Source organism: Gymnogyps californianus, chromosome 1, assembly GCF_018139145.2.
Source record: "Gymnogyps californianus isolate 813 chromosome 1, ASM1813914v2, whole genome shotgun sequence".
Lineage (NCBI taxonomy): Eukaryota > Metazoa > Chordata > Aves > Accipitriformes > Cathartidae > Gymnogyps > Gymnogyps californianus.
In genome coordinates, this window is record NC_059471.1 from 154,324,490 (window position 1) to 154,345,330 (window position 20,841).

Sequence of the window (20,841 nt, forward strand, 5' to 3'; positions counted from 1 at the left end):
AGAATGTTGATGTCATCAGAGAGTCATATGTCAAATGCCATAATCATGAAGACCTAAGCACATGTCCAAAACAGGGTTTGGTGAAAGACAACACCTGACTTGATCAAATGCTATAATCAGTGGAGGGGCAGACGCAAATGCACAGAAGGCCTTCTCCAGGTCTGTGACAGAGAAACTTCAAGCTGAGCACCAGTTGAGGCCAATGGCTCTGCTTTAAACTTACTGTCTAATTGACTTAGTTAAGGAAAAATGGAGAATGACACCTACAGAACAGAGGAGGGCTGTTAAGAGTGAGAGGTGATTAGGCTGTCAGGCCCCGCAAGACAGAAGAGAGATTGTTAAGGCAGCCAAGGATATAAGGTTCAAAAATGGCGGAAGATGCAAAGGGTGACTTCCATTTATGTATTCATCAGCTCAAGAATTAATATAACTGCCTGGACGACCTTTTCTCTTAAGAAAGAACAAAAAAGAAAGAAATCCACACGATGAAGAACAGAGAGAAAGCACACAAGAAAACAAAACAAAACACACACAGATACCCTACAGGTATCAAACTTTTATTTATTTTTTAAAGAAACTACAGTGATATACGTGATTACAGAATTATGAAGCACTGTAAAACAAAAGGAATGAAATGGCCTGGGTCGAAGCACTAATGACCTCACATCTTTTCTTTCATACCACCATCACTCAGAAAAATTACATTATCTGAAAAGAAATAAAGCAAATTTAATCTTCAGTATTGTTTTGCCCTGTTGCAACCCTGCACACCCACAAAGACAACCTATTTGTGTTAAAATAAGCTGCAAAGATGTGTATTTTGGAACAGAATAGTTCATAAAATAAAACAGTGTCCGATACAGGGTTCTTGCTCTATCTCCCCAGAAAGCTGACAATTCAAGGTGACCATATATACTATGAAACAAGCGTGCTAAACCTGATGAAAAGCTGCTGAACAGTCAAAGACACCAGAAACATTTTTAAATAATGGTTTAATTCTTTGACTATCATCTCTATCAGTGACAGCTTATTTCCTTTTTATTTTGTCATTTTCAGTATGCACTACCATGTCATCAGCCTATGGGACTATAGGAAGCTCATATTTCATCAAGCCTCAGTAATTTCTAAAGCATCTTGAGACTGGGGATATTGAACACAAAGAAGAAACCATTAGGATAAATACTAATTAAAAAAAGAGGCTTGCTTCTCCCCTCCAGCTATTTATAAACAGCAGCCTACAGCACTGCTAGCTGAACTGCTCACGTGAGAGTTTGATTACTATTGTTTTGAAGAGGCTGCACAGCAGAAACATCCAGAATGGCAGTTGTTTTTTTTTCCCTTCTCCTCTGGCTCAGTTTTTTTAGATATACTTGTGTAACAGAAGTGTTTGCTCTACTACACAATTATTTTAGCCCTCCCTCAAAAGCCACAAGATAGTGGCTCTACCCACAGTAAAGATGTAGGATGCTCACACTATTTAAAGGCCAAGGAAAAAGTTGAGTTTCCCAGTTCTCTTCTTCATTGTGTCTACCCAAGGGACAAGTCTACTCCCTATCCATTCTGTGCTCTTCTTACCACTACTGGCTACCAGACTGAGGTCTTTCTAAATTCTCCATCAAGTTATCCCCACATAAAACATCTTTCACAAACAGAGATCCTTAAAGTTGGTGAAGCCTCGCTCCAGTCTCAAACAGGAAGAAAAAATTCCCTGCTAAACCGAGACAAAGCTACTAAACAAACTCTGCTTAGAAAAGGAATCTGCCTGACCTGCAGTACTACATACCAGTGTTCTTAAAACACATGGTATCTACCTCCTGCACCAACTGGTTTGTGTGAGCAAACGATGCAACAGTTTGCAACTATATGCTCTCACTTCCTGTGTCTTCACAAGCAGTGCCAGAGGACACCTAGCGGTACAGCCTCTTCGTTCTCTCAAAATCCCCAAGTGCGGATACTGAGGATGAAGACAAACCAAGCTCTATTTCAAAGGTCCTCCACCCCCTCTCCATTTTAAAAGGGCAAGGTAGGCCTTGGTACGTTGTTCCTTACCTGCTATAATTGTTGTGGCCTGCCGCCTCACATTGTTTTTATCTGTATATTCACCATAGTCTATCTTCCCTTCAACATACAGTCGAGCACTGAAAAAAAATCAAGAATTTGGTTCCCGTCAGAGAACTGTACTGCTGTTTTCTCCTCTGTATCTGATTCTGAATACACAGGCTTTTGTGTCAGTTGTTTGTAGCAGGTCTGCTGACTTATTTTATGGCACTTCTATCTTAGTATAGCTGCTGGTCACCATAATTATTACATCAATCGATTATTAAGGCATTAAATCCTCAACCACATTTGTTACTCACTTACCCCTTCTTCACATACTGATACGTAACATCCCTCAGGCCCGGTCTGAAGACAGAGATCCTGTGCCATGTCGTCTTCTGACTGATATCACCTAAGTTACATAAAAATAACAAAGTTGTTTTGTTGCAAGCCTCAGAAATTAGTTTCAACATGTTGTTGTTCTCAAATTATGAGAAGTGATTTGAAAATGGAAGTATACTAGCACTCAATCTCCCACTCCATACTAGAACAAAATGTTCCACTCATCTGTGTCCAAATGAAAGTATCGTGCAGAAGCACAGTTCAAGAGATCAGTTTTCCTAGAAGCCAGTGCTTACACTAGAATTTTTTTCCCCTCACACACTCCGCCTTGAACAAAAGTTAGAGAAAAAGAGACATCTGTAGCTGCAGACTGATGGAAGAATCAAGGAGAAAATGTATCATTCTTTTTTTTTTTCCTCCTCTTGGAATACAAATAAGAGTAGGGAACCTGCTACACCTCTGGCAACCCCAACAGTGAAAAACTGCCGACTCAAAGCTCTTTCCCTACCTTCAGAGGAAGGTCGACATGCAGACCTCTACTCAGTACATGCTGCTGGGGATCAGTAAGAGACGCACAAATGCACCAGCATCTCTACTGACCTTAAAGGAACTTCCCTGCACCCAAGAGATTTACACAGCAGCCTGAAGACAAAGCGTGGTGCTACTGAATATGCAAAGATGACCTCGGAACGCAGCAGAAGCACGTTGCTCATTGCAGACTCACCTCCCTGGGTTACCTCACTTTCCCCTGTTCGCCACATCTCATTGGTTGCAAGAGAAAATATGGTAACAGGATTTCTTCCATCCACTTGCCTCATGATCGGGTCCTGTCCAACCCGACCAAGTAACTGAACACGATTCATGGCTGAAACACGAGAGAGTAAATACATATACAGGCGAATTATGATGCTTCTAATCATGGCAAGTCATAAGTCGGCAGCTTTTGTCAAGGGCCAGAACAATGACTTTCTGCACCTCCTAACCATTTTTCAAGCTCTTGTGACTTTTGGCTTATTTAGGCCCCGCAGATGGTTGACTGTGCCTGTACTATCGTTATCACCGCTGAATAAGCTCATTTAGAAAGCTAAGGGTTCTTTATTCTTTCTGTTCCTTTATCATCTTTTTCACAGACACATCCATATGTCACTTGAGACTATTTTGCATTTACTTATCTTGACTTTTATTTTTTTCATTATGAGAAAACCATAGCATTGCATTGTTTTGTCCTTAAAACAGTACCTTTAAGACAACAAAGTTGCATTATTACACCCCACCCTCTGAATTAGAGGGTCACTAGTTTTTACACAGGTACCAGGACGAGGTGGACACAATTTATTACTTCTTGTTCAACGACAACTGGAGGAGGTCAGGGAAGCATCACTCATGCACAATGAGCACATGAACTGAATGGTAAAGTCTGAAGCGTACACCTGGAGCAAATCATGCTGGGGCAGCAGCACCCAAACAAGTCCCCCAGGCACATGGGAGTCTGAGAAACAAGCACATGAGACACCTAAAGGCAGGTATTAGAAAACATGACAACAGCGTACCCGATTCACTGCCATTGACAAACCACGACTACGTGCCTTTTACAGGTTGTATTCCATGTCAGGGCTTTTTTCTTTTCCCCCTTACGGGCTGCTTGACTTGACAAAGACCAGATAGGACGCTACTTAAGAGTCTGTTTGTTTGAAACAACACATTCTTAGTTACTACATTCAGGAGCTACCATTCCTATCTGTTTCTCTCCCGGCATATTTCAGCCATTCTAAAACTGAGGTAAAAAACACAAAGAGTAAAAGCTAAGTTTCATCTCAGGAGCTACTTACATCTTTCGAGTACCAATGAGCCAACTGTATCAGACTCATGTCTTACAAACTGGCGAAGCACCTGAAGGAACAGACAGATGTTAGTTTCCAAGACACAAAGTATGAACAGTATTCACATGCTTTTACATGGTGTTTTCTGAACACTTACAGAGGTTTTGCAAGTACATTCTTTTCCAGTGACTTATGGAGGGAGTGAGGGAAGAAATCTGTTCAGCTAAATGAAGCCAATAGGGTTATTCAAAGAGTATCTGGTTAAACTGGGGTTAAAAAGCTGCCTAGGAATAAGCATGGCCTGACAGTACATCTCCAGCGATTATTTTTGGGACATGCAGTAACTACTGTTTTTCTGTAATACATAATAGGAGGGGGAGGGGTTTGAAGCAGAGGGGTTGTTCAGTTGGTTGGGCTTTGGTTTTTGGAAACAAACACAGTTTTGATAGTTTCATCAACTTTCTGCTTCACTTCAGAGATTAACAAGATGTGCCCAAAACATACATCTATCCACCGCCATAAGCAGTATGATGCACTGATAACCCCTCATTCCCAAGCAAACAGCAAATGAAGGCCACAAAAACCTGAGTGCTGCAGCTAAACACAAGCGAGAAAAAGAAAAGGAACTGACTTGATGCTGGCAAATATCATGTCCTAGAAGAAAGGAGGAGAAAAGAAAAGCCCAGGAACACCTCTGCAAGAGGCCCATGCGCAGGAACTGGAAGAAAACCTCATCTCTTATAACAAGTGGTTGCAAAACTTTAAGGCAAGTGAGACTGACAGTCCTGTGTTGAACAGAGAAGCTAAACCAGAGGAAATGCAACTTGTAAAATAAAAGTTCTTTGGTATGTCTGTATGGTTCACTGATGTATATGCAAATCATCTAAGACTTATTGCATGCATAAGCCGGATCTTTTAATACATCATGTTTTCAGTGCTGTGGTAAACGCAGCTGCAGCCATAGCTGGTTCGTGTAGGAAAAGCCGCTCGCAGGTAGCACAGCCCAGGCTCTGCAAACGCCCGGTCCGGCAGCACACTGCTGCTCCGGCCCTTGCAGCCCGCGCTGCGGAGGCGAGCAGCCTCCCTGCCGGGAGGCGCGGCTCCGGGACCCTCGGTTATCCCCGCACCTCGCACGTTATAACGCTGCAACGTGGGACGGCAGTAAAAAACAGCTTCCGTGACGAGAAAGTTATGACAAGCTTCCACCGAGCTGAGAAGGGGCAGGAGCTGCTTCTCGCCGCCGCCCCCTCCCCGCGGCAGGAGGGCTTTTAGGAGGGACCCCTCCCCCCGAGCGACGCCCACCGCGCTGCGGCGGGGCGGGCACCCCGGGGACGTAAAGTCAGGGCCAAACTCCCGCTGGGGCCGCAGCCCGGCCCCAGGGCCCGGGAAGAGGACGCCCCGAGCCACACCGGCCCGAGCGCCGCTCCCTCAGGGAACCGTTAAACCGCCACCCCCGGCCCCCCGGCCCTACCTGCCACGCCGGTCGCCGCAACATGCCGCCGCCGCGCCTGCGGAGGGAAAAGCACGGCTGAAGCAGCGCCAGAGGGAGCCCCGTCCCGCCGCCAACACCCCCGGCCCCACCGCCCGCTCCCCTCGCCCTCTGCACCTCTCCCGCCGCAGTCCCGCAGCCCCCGCAGACGACCGGAAGCGGAAGGGAAGCGCTAGGTCCTACCCAAAGAGGGTCCGGCCGGAAACGCGACCCTCTGCCCCGCCGGCGGTTCTGCTGGCGCCTGCCCCCAGCCACCCGCGGCCGCGCTTTTGCCCACGGGTGATCGAGATCTCCCGGATGGCGGGGAAGGAGGCCCAAAGGAAAAAAGAAGTCACTCCGTCGTAGGTAAAAGGATTAAAATCTTTATTTGCGCGTTTCGCTTCTTAACGGATAGGATCTAACAGTTTAAAAGCCAGCACTGTCCAACACCTGAAAACAAACTTCAGTAAAATCTGAAAATTACCGAGTTACCGACTTTACACTCTCCCTCGTAACAGTACACCGTTCATGCCCGACTACCACAGCTCGACGTACAGCCGACAAGGATTCAGAAAGTTACATTAAGCAGGGGGAGGTGAGATTTAATTAATATTAAATATATATACACATTTTACATGGGCAACTCCAAAAAACCTGATGAGGCCTAAAAAGCCCTTTTTGACTTCCCTCATCTTTGCTGAGAGGCTGCAGTTTGCAGGCAGGCAGTTGCACCACGTGTAGGATACTGGCAGGGAAGTAGGTACAGTGGCCCACCTACCAGCACACCGCAGTGATTTCCCCCACTTTAAGCAAGGAGTCCTTGCCGATCGGCAAAAAAAAAAAAAAAAAAGTCAGGCATCAGGGACTAGTCTGCAAGAGCTTAACCCCATCAGTTACATGATACTGTGCTTGTTGCTGGAAGTTAAGGGAGGGAAAGTTTTCCCTCAACTTCCACAAGTAAGGCCCCCTTAACTCAAAGTGTTTCCTTTCACTCTTTGTCCCCCTCAGTGAAATGCCACTCCAACTGCATCCCAAGTCCACCAGGACTGCTATGTAACCGGTCTGTCTCCTGATGTGCGGTTAAAACTGTCTACCATAGTCCCCACCTCCTCACTTGTAGGAGGACCCAGCTGCAGATGCTGTCTCCATGTACAGCCACTGTCTCCCCTCTAAAGATACACAGGTGGCCAGAGTGTTAAGACCACAAAAACATCATCAGTAATAGGGCCCAACTAAAAGAGAGGGAAGCAAGTAGAGGAAATGCCATCCTTTCCCTTGTATGGCAAAGCTATTCTTAGTCTAGAACAAGACCAGTTACACAAGAAATTAAACAGGTAAAAGACTGAGGGCAATAATCTTAAATCCCATGATCTGACACTTGTAAGATAGTCATTCTTCCCTCAGCCAACATCTCATCATAATGAATGAGGGAACCAAAAACCACGACAGGGAGAGCTAATATGGGGCATTGGTCTGTGCAGACCCTCTGCTTTCACAGGGCCATTCAGCAGCCAGAGGTTTTTGGACAACACAGAAGTTCAGTAACCCAAAGTAAAGCTAACTGAGCGACAGCTCTTCCCTCCCACCAGGCGCTTGCTGTTCTGCTTAGAAGAGGTTTCAGACTCTTGCAACTTGGCACTTCCTAAGGGCTGGTTCTTCATGAGGGTCTGGGCAAGGCGGGCTGCTTTAAGTTCCCTGCAGGGGGGAGACGGAGGGAAGAGGAGAAGAAGAAAACCACATCACGCATGAATCCCCATCAGCTACAGAAGAAAGCTATGAACAATCTTGCACAAGATGGTTACTGCAGTACTCCAGCATTGCTGGAGAGTGGTGACTTTTCACCTGAGAGGGTGACATGAAGATTACTGTAGGTATCTCTAGAGTTTCTACTTCAGAACAGATCAGCTTTGAAGGTTTACCAAAAGAAAACTATGCATCAGGTCAGCAACACACTGGCACCAGTGTGTAGTGGACCACCACCAGTAGTGGACCAGTATGTAGAGTCCCTAGCTCAGTTTTTCTCCCATTGTTTCAGATATTTGTGAACAGTGGAACTTAGATCAGTGCCATCTTGCACAGCACAAATACCTAATAAAGGCACATGCTTCTTTTCCATTGCCTTTTTCCCTGATGCTTGCTGCTCTCCCAGAGCATATGCTCTCCCATCTACATGGAAAACCTATTCCCCAGCTGACTATTGCACTAAGAGGGGTGGTGGGGCAGTTCCTAGATCCCAGCACCTCAAAACGTTACTGCCAACAGCCACAAGAGGGAGCAAGGGGAAAGAGAATGCCTGCCACCACCTGATCCTTCTCTTCCTTCTGTGCTAGACCACTATCTCAGTACTCCTCATCTGCCCACTGGCTGCATACTGTATCAGTATTTTCCATCACCAGTGGCTGCAGTAAGCATGCAAGTTCACTGCTCTAATTTAGCCAGCTCCTCAAAGCCAGAAGCAAACTAGAGCTGCTTGGGCACTACAAATCCCTGCTGCAGCCCCATCACGCCCTCAGCTCCAGGCACAGGAGCTGACTGGGTATTTCTGCACATTGTGTCTCCCAACACAACCACCCTACATTCAAGTCTAGTGACCAGCACTACTTATGCCCATGTCTTCTCCCCTTCATGCCCAAGCCAGCCCTACCTTTCCAGCATGGCAGTCTTGCACTTCTCCACATTTAGCTGCTTCTGGAGCTGCACAGCTTTTCCACGTGAAGGACGGAGAACTGGATGTTTAGTAAGAGCTGTGGCAGAAGGTCTTTCCACTGGGTCAGGATGGATCATGAGCTAGAAGGTAAAGGAATTCAGGGTTTAACACTCCATCTGTCACACGCCAATTGGAAACACCTCCATCCTGTCAAGACTACTTCCTCACCTTGAGGAGTTCAAGAAAGCGATGAGGAAGCTTCTGGGGGATCGGTGGGATATTGCCTTTGCGGATGTGGTGCCACATGGCCCCGTTGTGAGGCAGCGGTGCCGTCCCGGCTGCTAGAGCTACTGTGAGTGCCAGGGCAAAGATGTCTGCCTTCGGCAAATAGCAGTATTGCTGTGGAGAAAAGATAAACAGTTGTAGAAAGAGAATGTCTTGCTATACTGAACAAAGGTGGGTTGAGATATCAGCTCGAAAAGAAACAGCCGAACAAGTATATGTACGACACTGCCTTCACCATACCAGTTAGCTGTTTTCTCCTCTTTAGGATAAAAACATTAATAGCAGGTAGTATTGGTAACTAATAGCACATTAGCTTTCACCCAGACATGAGGAGCTTGCAGCCCACATTAGGATCATCACAGCAAATCCAGAGGACGACCTAACAAATGTGTGCTTCCAGCCTTCACCACAAGGCAATAAGCTAGCCATTGCCAACTCAAACTAAAGACTGCATGTGATATATTGACCTAACAGTTCCTAAATCCACTTGCAGCACAAGAAGATACTGTTGCTTAAACACCTGAGTTGATGAACACATCCAAGCTGGTTGTTACATACCGATTCCCTTTTTGTTCGCTGGCCAGAGTGACAAAACTGCAGTTAGTTTAAGAGGTGTGTTGTGCCTCCCACCTCTCCACACTACCTGATCAGTGCTTGTTGTACAAGGCATTTGTCTCTGTGCATATATTCCTCAGTAATCACATCCAGCAGTTTAATCTCAGTTGGATGTGTAAATGAAATGTCTCCAAGCTGATAAAGGTTTTGTCCTACTCATCCCTTGCAGGTAGAATAGTTGCAACAATCTAATGATGAAGTTACTTATGAAGTATGTTAAATATTTACATGACAAGACCTACACCTATACTATTCTTAATAAAGTGTTAATTTTGCTGATTTCACAGCCAGACCTGACACAAGAAAGAGGAGATAAGGCAAGGAATAAGCCAGACTAATGATTTCACTGCAGTTGATTTCTCCCCACTCGCTCACCACCCTGTTCTCCCCACCAGCAGCTGTACCTCTTGCAAAATCTCATTGGCCAAAAACCGTCTGTCTCCTTCCTCCACCTGGGGATTTGTTATTGATGTCACATGGCCAAGGTCACCTGAGACAAAGAATGAGCAACTAATGGAGCAAACTGATGTAGATCTCCCCCATCAATAAAAGCCTGCATTTTATAGGCACCAACAGAGCAATCAGGAAATAGTAAGAGAGCAAGCTTGCTCAGGAATCTGGGCTTGGAAACAAGCACTGAGTTTACTAGGACTTGTCTTCTTAGAGGAATTACTTCTGGTAAGTAGCAAAGGCATTCAGGACTATGCTGTCGGTTTTGTATGCAAGTCTCTTCAGCCAGCAGGACAGAGCAATATCAAGGAGTAATGAGCAGCCCTAATCTTAAGCTAGTTGTAAAGTGAGCTAAAACCTACCAATCTTATACACCACACCAGAAGAGAACTCATCTTCACTGTCACTCTCTTCCTGCCCAGCAGGGCCTGCAACTGCCAGCTTGTGACAGATGAAGATATTACCTGTAAGACAGTGAAGTTTAGCAATAGTGTGATACCAGTAGCCAGACTGCAGCAGCCTGACAACTCTGTAAAAATCCCACCTGTCAAGCCAGTTAAGCTTTGTAGCCAGAGAAACTATGCACATGATTCCCACCTGTTGGTCTGCTTTCTGCCCAGCTTACATATTCAGCAATACAGCTGACAGAAGACAGTTGTATCTTGTGCATAAAATATCCTAGTGTAATCAACTTTTCTGCCCCCCCAAGCTAGAAGTACGACTTCAGCAGGAAAAAGGAGCTCCACCGTAAGGATGTGACTGGGGGGGAGCATTGCCCTGGAGGTGCCCATCCTCAACTGCAGAGAGGAAAGCTTGTTACTATCTTTTGCAGGAACTTAATCCTTCAGGGTAGGTACAGTAAATATTCACTTCTCACTCCAGCTCTCACATACAAAGGTCAAGTATTGTGCAACAAGACAGCAGCAAATAAGGAAGTCCCCGTCTTCATTAGCAGCCTTACTTGCTCCACCAGTATGAAAGTGATTCCCATGAGCCAGGACTATGAAGATCATGAGACAGAAGTAAAATGCTGCCAGCTGTCAGAGAAGGCTCAGTTTTAGAGCAGCAGTAGTGGCAAGAATTAAAACCCCACAAGACTTTCACCTTTTAGGGCAAGATCCTCGTTCCTTTTGAAGCACTGTAATAGGTTCAGTCAGAAGGACCTGTTACAGGTCCTACCCCTGGAGGGTCACTTGGGGCACCCTTCACAAAGGAGGAGAGCGCTATACTTACTAGGTTTGATATCCAGGTGCACAAGGCCAGAGTTATGGATGTATTTTAGCCCCATGGAGACTTGTAACAATATTTCTTTCAGCTCTGCTTCTGGGAAATACTGGCCAACCTTTGCATTTTCCAGCAGCATGCCTTGGAGACTCCCACCTAGGTGAAAACAGTCAGTCTGAGACCTGACAAAGATTTTATGGAGCAGCGTCTTTGAAATAGCTTAGTAGAAACTATTGCCTAGAGCACTTGTAGGCTTGCTAGTGACAAACTCCGACCAGACCAGCTATGTATGCTCTAGTGATCAAACTTGGACATCACCATTTGGCTTCAGCCTTTCCACTGCATCGGAGCGCCCTGCCTCCTGCTTGCCAAGGACTGAGCGACTGCAGTTCTACCTACAGCACCAGAAGAGCTGAGCTGGTAGTGATGCTGCTGCTGCAAGTGAACAGTGGAAAAATTAATTACTTTTGCCATGCTTACAGGCAGAAAGCAGGTATATGAATGGTGGACCAAGGAAATTAAGCTCCCACTAGCAGTTTTTTTGATTGAAGAATGTAACATTTGGCACAGAAAGAGTTTTGTGGGTCTCCATTAAGGCACTCTGGCTGTTTTGGGACTAGCAAATACCATGGCCTCTCTCCCCATCGGCCTGCTTTTCACCACTTCTTTAGTCTCAGATGTTCATCCACTAGAACGCAAGAAATGCATCAATGCTGCAGCAATGATCACCACATTTCATGGTTACCTCCACCAGATTTGAAGTCATTACTCCGAACAGCTATCGCCACTCATCACTGAGCCCCAAGACTGCAGGAGCAATTGAAAGATGAGAACTACATATTTGCCTTCAGCTCCTCTGGTAGCCAGAGGTGTCTTTTCCAATGTCTCCCAAACAGTGGTATGGCCAAGGGCAGGCTCAAGTAAGAGTGTACCACCCTGCCTGCAGCACCCCATTTAGTTTACCTCATTATTTAGCTCCATTCCTTTGCAGCTGTTGAGCCCTTTCTTTCTAGCCAAGATGCAAGGTGCCTTCATCTCAACCAGGTAGCCACTCTTCAAATCATTACTCCCCTTCATTAAGAAGGGTTTGTTTCCAAGATACATGGCACTTAAGTTAGCTGCTCTTGAGTCACTCATGGCAGGTTTTACCTGGGCAGTCCCAGATGCAGCTCTAAGCATCAGCATGGGGAATACTTTTCTAGGCCGGCCAACACAGAGGAACAGTTTAAATCCCACAAATTAGAGGGTATTCACTACTTGTAAGACATTGGCACCATTCAGAGCTTCTTCTAAATATTATGAGCCCTTACTGGATTCTCCATGGAACTGTAGCCCCAGTGCAGTTTGCTTTGTTGTAAGCCAAAATGTCCCATATTTAAGTACAAAAGAAGGTAACTGCACCCATCCTGAGATCTCAGCCTTTAACAATGTCACAGCTCTTACCATTGCAGTGTTCATTTTGGATAATCATGTGATCGTCCTCTGCCCACGCCGAGTAGTAGCGCACAACATGGGGGTGGTGTCCAAGGACAGCGTGAGCATAAACCTCGCGCAATGCCAGCTGCCTAGAGAAGCATGCACAGAAAAAGCAGTGGTGATGGGGTGCCAGGGTCCTGCTTGGGACCCCGAGAGGAGCCCTGGTTTGCAGCCTGGCTTGAGAAAGGGAAAGCAGAGGTGTTTAGGACTTTCTCCTGGTTTTTGGCAGACAGACTGGCTCTTGCAGCTGCTGAAGCAAAACCTGCCCTTGCTCAGATGTGCTGAGCAGCTGTCAAAAAAAAAAAAATCACTGAGCAAGTCTTTTGTTAAAGAGGCAAAGGCAGCTTCAAAGACTTTGCTTTAGCATGCAGGACAACACTAGCTGGTCAATACAGATGTGAGCAGTGCTGGCCATACAGCAGGACAGGGACATACCACAAATGAAGTATTTGACAGTTGTTATTTTAAAGAGACTGGCTGCATGGACCCGAGGAGTTCGGGTAAGCTGTCATCTCACTTTGCAATGCATGTGGCTTCTTACCTTTCTCAGACATTTATATCCAATAGTCCTAAAGTGGTAACTTCCCCCACTCTCCCAACTGTCACTTGGGAGTGCAACAGCAGCCAGTTTTTGCTCATGCCACCCCTCAGACACCTTTAGATCCACACTCCCTCCTTCCCCATCACACCTCCCAAGAACGTGCCCATCATTTCAACTGGCAGTTTCTAGCTAGCACACTCACTCATCCGAGGATCCTGCCAGAGGCCTTTTGGAGCGTTTGATGGCATAAACACATCCATCAAGACGTTTGATGCACTTGTAGACAGAGCCAAATTCCCCCACACCAATTTTTTCTAGTTCCAGGAACTCCTTCTTGTAGCGGGAAACCATATTGCTCTCTTTCAGAGGGTATCTCTACAAGGTCACAAAAACAGCAAAGACAAGCATGACTTGAAAGACTTAGATAATAACATCTGTCATGATTTTAAAGCTGTGTAGCACTTGCTTTCACAGACCACCCATGTTTTTCCCTCTCCCATTTCAGATGTTCATCCAGGCATGCATACAGGTGTGCTGCCAGTTCTTGAAACACTACCTTTCACTCAGGCATGTTGTGTTTTTTTCTGACCACCTAGCAAAGGCCATCTTGGTCTGGTTTGGCCAAGGGTTTTTTTGGTTTGTTGGTTTTTTTAAGTCATGACTTGTTACCCATAGAAATTGCAGCTAAGGAGAATTGTAGTCTAGTTGGCTGTATGTGCCTAAGGCTCCTTGGGTTACTACCATCACATCTCTTCTCTTGGCAGCCCTGCCCAGTTCCTAGACTTACGGCTGATGGAGTCAGTCAGGGATGAACAGCAGGCAACAACAAAATACTTGTCTTTTGCCCAGCTACTGCAGACTCAAGAAGACCTGTTACCAGCCTCGGTAGGTGGAAGTCCAGTACCTCTTAATTAGCCAGACCCATGTACTGAACTTGTGTTTAAATAAGAGCTATTGCCTAGTTTGAGCTCAGGAGAGATGCTTGGTGTGTTAGCTTAATGTGGCCCCACCTATGTAAGAGCTGCTTTACTCTGGCAGCTAAGGGTGCCTGCAGCAAGGACACTCTGCATCAGTTCAGGCTCTCATCAGGTTTGAAGCACCAGCTGTTGACTAACAGCAGATTAGCAGGTCTCAGTGTATCTGTTTATATTCCCAGTGATTTCTTACCAGGAGCCACTTTTCCACAAAGGGCTGAAAGCCTGCAGAACAGCTGGAACATCATTATTGCTACAGTAATGGCCACTAGGGAAATAGGAGCTGCTGGTACTGCTTGTAGAGTGATGCCTACTGGCAGGGGAGATAAGTAAAGAAGAGATAAGCAGTGGAGCATGAAGTGAACAACCAGAGAGTGGACTAAGTGATTTTTCTTTATTCTCCTGCCTCCCTTACAGGGACAGTGGCTCATGTTGCATGGTGGTTTCCACAGAAACCACTGCTGCGATTGCTGTAGTATTTGGTGTATGACCTTAAGGGTGGGAGCAAAGAGTTGGTCCTCACAGCCAGTAAGAAGTGGCCCATATGAAACAGCAGCCTTTCACAACAGGTTGTATTTCATAAGGCAGCTATATTTTTTACAGTATCTTAAAAAGCTCAGAGAATAAAGATACCTCCTAGTACAAAATTTTATATCTATATTACATACTGAATCTAACCAGCACTCGAGCAGAATACTATTTCAGTAAGTCACAAGTTATTTGAGGCTTTCTTCTAAGGAAAACAATAATTGTGGTAGCCCTGGATGTTAGCTGGTAGCAGATTTACTCTGCAGCTGTAGTTTTACAATGGAGACCAGTTTTTCTGCAATACCAGTCTCCTCAGCTAGAGGGTACAATTATTCTTCCAGTAAGCCTAATTATTTCATGGTTACAATGAACAATTCTACTTACTTGCACAAGACAAGATACTTCCTTCAAGGGGCTGCTCAGGAAAATTGAGATTTTTACCTCATCTGAACACAGATATTTAATTCAGGCTTGGCTTGCTTTCCAGAAGCCAGCTGGATGAGTACCTTCCCCCCAGATAAAACTGGGAAGAAGGAAGAAGGCTGCGGGACATGGGTTCCCACACCAGCTGCCCAGTTCAGAAGCACGTGAGACTTTGCATCCAGCCCTGTGCAGCCAGTCCAACACACCCCGCTGCTGAGGTTTGCCAACAAAGCACAGACATCGGCAACAGCAAGAGAACTTGGTTTTGTGTTGTAAGACAGTGTTTGCTGTCCTGTAGCTACGTAAGCTGTGGTGGGGCCTTCCCTCGGACCCCAAGGCACACAGACATCCCCCAGTTGGACATTTTCCTACTGAAGGAGAGTACAGAATTTGCTGCCTTGCTTCAGAAGTTTGCCATCATGACTACTGCAACTGAAACTCTGCCCTCAGTACTTATCCATATCAGAGCCATTCAGCTCAGTCTGTGTTTTTGCAGTCCCTATATTATTTGCAATATAGAAGCCGCATTCCATTCACATCCAAAGATGCTCAGTACACTGATTCACAGGAATAGCAATACACCTGCTTTTTCGAACTACAAAGGTACAGTCACTATTACGCTAACTCAATAATTAGTAATACAGTTCCCCCTGAGGAACCCAAATTATATTATATTTCCTAGAAAGACTTCCTGACCAAAATCAATGAGTTTTAGGATTACTTAAGTTTCAGATCTGCTTTAGTACAAGTTTCCTTTAGAGATAGGAATCATTTCCGAGTCTGTTGTCTCAAACAAACATTAACATAAAACATTCAGCTTGGAATTATTCTGTCATAAGTATTCATTCTCTGTCATGATGCCATGATTTGTACTCCAATAGCAGAAAAGATTTCATCAAGCACCAAATCTTTACAAGCGCCTTATCCTCTCTGTGGGGGGGAAATACAGACACTCACCTTTGTAGGTAGCTCCTGTTTTCTCTGGCTTCTTGGATCAGGATCCTTCCTATAACAGAAGTTTAGGAAAGTCTGGATGTGTCATTTCAGTGCAGCAATCCAACTGAGATTTGAAATGAAAACATTTTTCAAAAGAATCTCCAAACCTTGCTTCGCAGTTTAATTAAAGATGTATTTTGTAGAGTGTTAATATACAACGAGTTTCTAGTTGAAGCCTTAAAGGCTGTAGTCCCAGGCTAGTGAGTCTTTGTTTCCATATAGAAAGCCTCCACATGCCAACTTCACTACTGCCCACAGGACAGAGTAGTATTGTTCAGGGGCATCATTCTCCTGGCCACCTTATTACTGGTGAAGCTACACAGCAGATGACCTTGCACAGCAAGCTCCTAGTGAAGAGGAGAACTGTCCCACTGTGCTTTCAAGGGGCATACCCAGCTGAGCATCTGTTACAGCTGGGGCTATGAAATAAGGTGAATGTCATTGTAGTGCACAGATATTTGACTAAGGTTGTGTCTTGGTTAACCCAGACCGGATTGGGAACTTTTGCAGGTCAGCAGTAGCCTGCACCCATCTTAAAAGCTGTATTACATACAAACATGCACGTCATTTCTTCTGAGTTGTGGGTATGTGCATAACTGAATCAAGCTCCACTCTACCCATGGTCAAGAAAGGAAGAGGTACAATTTTCTCCTACAGCCATAGCATTGAGGTTAGCTGTTGATCCCCCACTTGCATTTCTGAACAAAGGAAATGATTGATTTTAGTTAGATTTCTATTACCTTCATATGTCTGCTAATGTTTGCTCTGCACCAATGAATACTACGGAAGTGAATGATTCACTGTTAACAAATAAGTCCATGTACTAAACATCTCCATCATTACTTATCTCCTTCAAACAGTCTCCTTCCAGCCTGTTATTTAAGAGTAGTTCACTTACAGCTCTCCTCTGGTCTTCCGCTTGCCATTAGGAAGAAAGAGCATTTGTCGATACGACTCTGGTGTAAAGGGATTAATGTTGACAAGAGAAGCTTGGGTAGAGTCATCTGAGTCAGCACCAGGAGTAAATCTCAGATGTCGGAAGCCTTTGGGTGGGACCTTTGTCCCAGACGAAGGAAAAGCTGTCTTCGATAACAGGCTCTGTATTGAGGAAGAAAAAGTGGCAGATAAGCTAGCAAAATGTTTTTGTTGCTGCTATGTCAGAATAAAATCTGCTCTCCTGCAAATCAAGGAGAACTTAGGATAGCTTCCTGCCTTCCTTAGGATAGCTGAATCATTAAAACCCTGCATCCCTAATTTAATCCTGACAGTTTTCTTCTCCTTCCACAAAGTATTATGTTCTTCACTAAGCCCTTTCAGACTCTATTCCCTGCTTACTTGGGTGAGGCCTACAGAGCCATTTTGGCAAGCACAGTCCTCAAGAGGAGCCAGCTGCTCATCTTTCCCACCTACAGAGACACAGAAATTGCGTCATATGTTGCATTAACATGGAAGACCCAGTTCTGTCAAGCATGGACTGTTGCATCAGTTTGGTCAGGACAGGTTTGTCAGGAGATGAGCTATAACATCACCCAAGTTTCTGTTCGGTTCCCCAGCAATAAGCAGCATTAGTATAGGGGAAGTTGGTAGAAATATTTTTATATGGCTACTGGTAAAGTGACCAGAACACAGTTCTCCAAGAAGAAAAACCAGAGTTTCAGAAATTTAAGTTCAGGAGGAACCTCGGGATCTTCTATAGTTCAGCTTCCCACAGAAGACAGGCCATTGGGTTTCACCTGCTAGTCCAAAACTTTGGGCTGAGTATAGCATAACTTCAGAGAAGTACCCAGTCTTGATCTGAAGACAGAAAAATCTACTTACTTTCCATGATTTGACCCCTTCAGTAACCATCAGCTTTTTGAAATATAATTTTGTTTTTGACTTGTTTCAGCTTACGGAGTGGTGTAAGGTCTGAAGGGGTTTTTAACATATCTCTTCTAGTTAAAAGCCCTTCAAGAACCCAGAACTCTCCCTGTCATGAAGATCAAGATACTTCTATATCTTCTTGATCCAACAGTGGTCTCACTCTTGTGAATGGAGATGTGGTTCCAGGATCATATCTAGAGTTCCTCCCTTTTCTCGTTGAAAGTTTTTGAATATAAAAAACCCTAGAGCTGCATGCAGTATCCTGCATCCACCTAATTGATGCTGCACTCACAGATATAGCTACTTCTGGGACATCCCTCTTTCTATACCATACTTGGAAGTTCAGCTACTGGTTTACTGTGACCCTGAAAGTGCTTCTTGATCACTTTCTCAAGCTCTGGTCTGCATCTCCTTGCTCTTGGATGGAAAAGTTCTGCATATGGATGTATTAAAAGCAGTATATGCCCAAGTCCAATTTACCCAGCAGCCTAGAAGCTCTGTAGAATTGCGGCTAAGTTCTAGTCTAGCCACAAGTCAAGAAAAGGATCTAAAATACCATCGCAGCCTGCTGTTGTATGCATGCAATTCCTGTCTGCTCTGCTAGGGCTCTATTTCATAATCAAGCAGACTTGTCCCCTGTAACATCATCCGAGAGTAACTGCTGCCATACAGTGTAAGGCAGCTACCATAACTAGCTCTAGCCATCTGTTCTAGGATTGGGTAAGTCTACAAAATACAATCATCTACCTCCTCTGCCATGCATCCTAGCTGGGGCTCCAGTGCTCATCTGTCTGCAGTTAGATGTGGCTCTGCTCTCTTACCCTTTCTCTCACCTTCAAATCTTCCAAGATCAATGCTCCCAGCCTCGTTCATAAGCAGATTCAGGCCCTTTAGAGCCCACCTTTTGCAGCATGCTTGGAAACAAAGACTTTTCTCCCAGAAGACAGCAAAGGAAAAGAAATTGTTGATTTAGTGCAATTGCTGCTCATGGGCTACAAGGTGACAAACCACAAGCAGCATGTCTTGAAGCATCCAGCCAACGTTATCTACACAAGAGCACACACTGAAAGCACCCTGCATTGTGAGTAGCCCATCTGGTCTGGAAGAGATTCTAGACCTCTCACCTATTTTCAGATGAGATTCAGGGAGACTTCTTATAAAGGGTCATTGCAGGAAATTCTTGGAATGATGCCATTTAGAGCTGCTTTCCCCTAGAGAGTGGCAGGCTATTCCTTAGCCAATATGGCCACACAATTGGTCATATGAGGCCATAGGATCATCCTTTTCTCCACATAATCAGGTTTCTGGAGGGGGACAGAAGTCAAATCCTAGCTCAGAAGTACTAAAAGGACTGATCTTCTGTGTACCACTTAAGCAAAGGAGCAACCAGTCGTTCAGTAGAGCAGGAATATTGAGAGAGGACTGAAAGAGCTACATTTCATTGCAAGTCTTGAATGCTAGAAGCCAGGGCACACAACAGAAGTTATCTAGCAACAGAGAAGCTGGCACCAAGCCTCCACTTGTGCTTAGAGAAGACAAAAAGCAGTTGTATTATATTCTATACAAGAAGTTTCACAGAAAATAGAGGCTGGGATCATTCTCCCAAGAAACTAGCTCAGTAGATAAGTTACATTTTAGGACAGTGATACAGAGGAAGACAGGCTAACCTTCCTCCACAAGCACACATTGATTTGTTACCCCTTCCACAGGGGATCTGCTACCCTGAGAACAAAGTCCCTCTTTCCCCAAATTCACTGAGCAGCTCAGTTTCACACACAAAGAGAATCAGCATCACTGGACAACAAGCTGGCTGGAGGCAATCCAGACTTGCCAGACAAAGTGTACCCCAGCCACAACACCATTTCCAACTTTCTCTTTCAAGAGAAAACCCGCTTGCATTCAAAAACGTGCTGAACAGAGCAGTCAGGGCAGCTGCCTGTCTCCACGCTCCCCCTGGAATGACGAGCTCCTTGAAGAGAGATGCATTTATCCCTCTGGGAGCACAGTGCACACTTCCTACAGAGATGCTACAGATGTCCACTCCCCAAAGCAGAGTGTGAGGTGAGCGGCACATGGGCAGCCAAGGCACATGGTTGCTTGGGTTTTTTTAAGTCAGACTGACCCAATGCCAACTAATTGGTTTTAACAACAGCTTGGAAAGAGTCAAGACACTTGCTCCCACACACAGGTTTCTATTCATGCCCACAGAATAACCTTTCCATAGCTAAGGAGCTCATGGTCCAGGTTTCTAAGGGAAAGAGTAGAAGGCTAACAACAGCAGCATTGAAAAAATGCTTTCCACAGGGCTAGCAACAGATCCCCTCACACCCACGCAGTGATACCCCAGTGACGCCGCAGACCTTGCCTGCTCAGACAGAGAGCTGATACATGCCCTTACCTTGGGAGTGTGCGGGGTGTCACACAGCTGCAGCTTTTTCCAGGTGACATGCAGCGGTGTCTCGGCATCACCCCAGCTCTTACTCACGGCCGGGGAAGGCTTCAGGGTGGGACTCACCCAGGCTTTCGTCCTGCTCAGGAAAATCTCACTAAACTTTCTCTGAGGGGTTGCTAGCAGAGGACTGCTCCCTTGCCACTTCTGGAACTCACAGCTCCTGGAGGGGCTCGAGCTCAGGGCGTCCTCCTCATTTACGCTTCTGTCTTCACTATCTTCGCCACAACTGGAAAAATCCAGTCGCTGAATGAATTCATCATTGTTGTCCCAGTCATCCATTTCACCATATAAACCAGGTATAGCTGGTACTGGCCTGCTTTGTTAGAGGGAGAAGGGCAGAGGGAGAGGAAGATGGCATTATTTACACAGGCAGATTAACCATCCTCTTCCTTGCCTTATCAAGGGCATTAGTTCTACTCACCACATGCACTCCCCCGCCCTGATCCTACATACACAGAAACCTTGATCACTCATAGATGTCATTTTATGGCATTGGTTAAGGAAGAGCACCCCAGCATTAGCACATACAAATCCATTCAGTTGCTGTTCACGTAACAACAACAGATTCTGCTTTTCACCTTGTTGGTGCAAGTCAGATACAACCCAGAAGTCACTGCCTTTCCCAGTAAGCTTTCAAGGCAACTTCTCCACCCACCAGTACTTCATCTACTACTCTCATCACACATAGAAACAGAGCAAT

At 45.4% G+C, this 20,841-nt stretch overlaps 1 protein-coding gene across 4 annotated transcripts; it reads right to left on the reverse strand.

Moving 5' to 3' along the window:
- Nucleotides 1-541: 541 nt before the first annotated feature.
- LOC127025380 (wee1-like protein kinase 2) lies at nucleotides 542-20,429 on the reverse strand. Of its 4 annotated transcripts, XM_050910317.1 has the most exons (16): nucleotides 20,088-20,429; nucleotides 16,725-16,924; nucleotides 15,788-15,836; nucleotides 13,108-13,280; nucleotides 12,332-12,453; nucleotides 10,898-11,044; nucleotides 10,027-10,128; nucleotides 9,619-9,704; nucleotides 8,543-8,713; nucleotides 8,312-8,454; nucleotides 5,671-5,707; nucleotides 4,209-4,269; nucleotides 3,104-3,244; nucleotides 2,362-2,449; nucleotides 2,050-2,138; nucleotides 542-708 (listed from the first exon to the last, which is right to left on the reverse strand). In XM_050910317.1, the coding sequence occupies exons 1-16, from the start codon at nucleotides 20,418-20,420 to the stop codon at nucleotides 662-664; spliced, it is 1,989 nt and encodes a 662-aa protein (XP_050766274.1). In that variant the 5' UTR covers nucleotides 20,421-20,429; the 3' UTR covers nucleotides 542-661. The 4 variants fall into 4 exon arrangements, with proteins under 4 accessions (XP_050766274.1, XP_050766283.1, XP_050766299.1 ...); XM_050910326.1 differs by lacking the exon at nucleotides 2,050-2,138; XM_050910334.1 differs by lacking the exons at nucleotides 542-708; nucleotides 2,050-2,138; nucleotides 2,362-2,449; ... (1 more) ...; nucleotides 4,209-4,269; nucleotides 5,671-5,707 and adding an exon at nucleotides 6,524-7,362.
- Nucleotides 20,430-20,841: the final 412 nt, after the last annotated feature.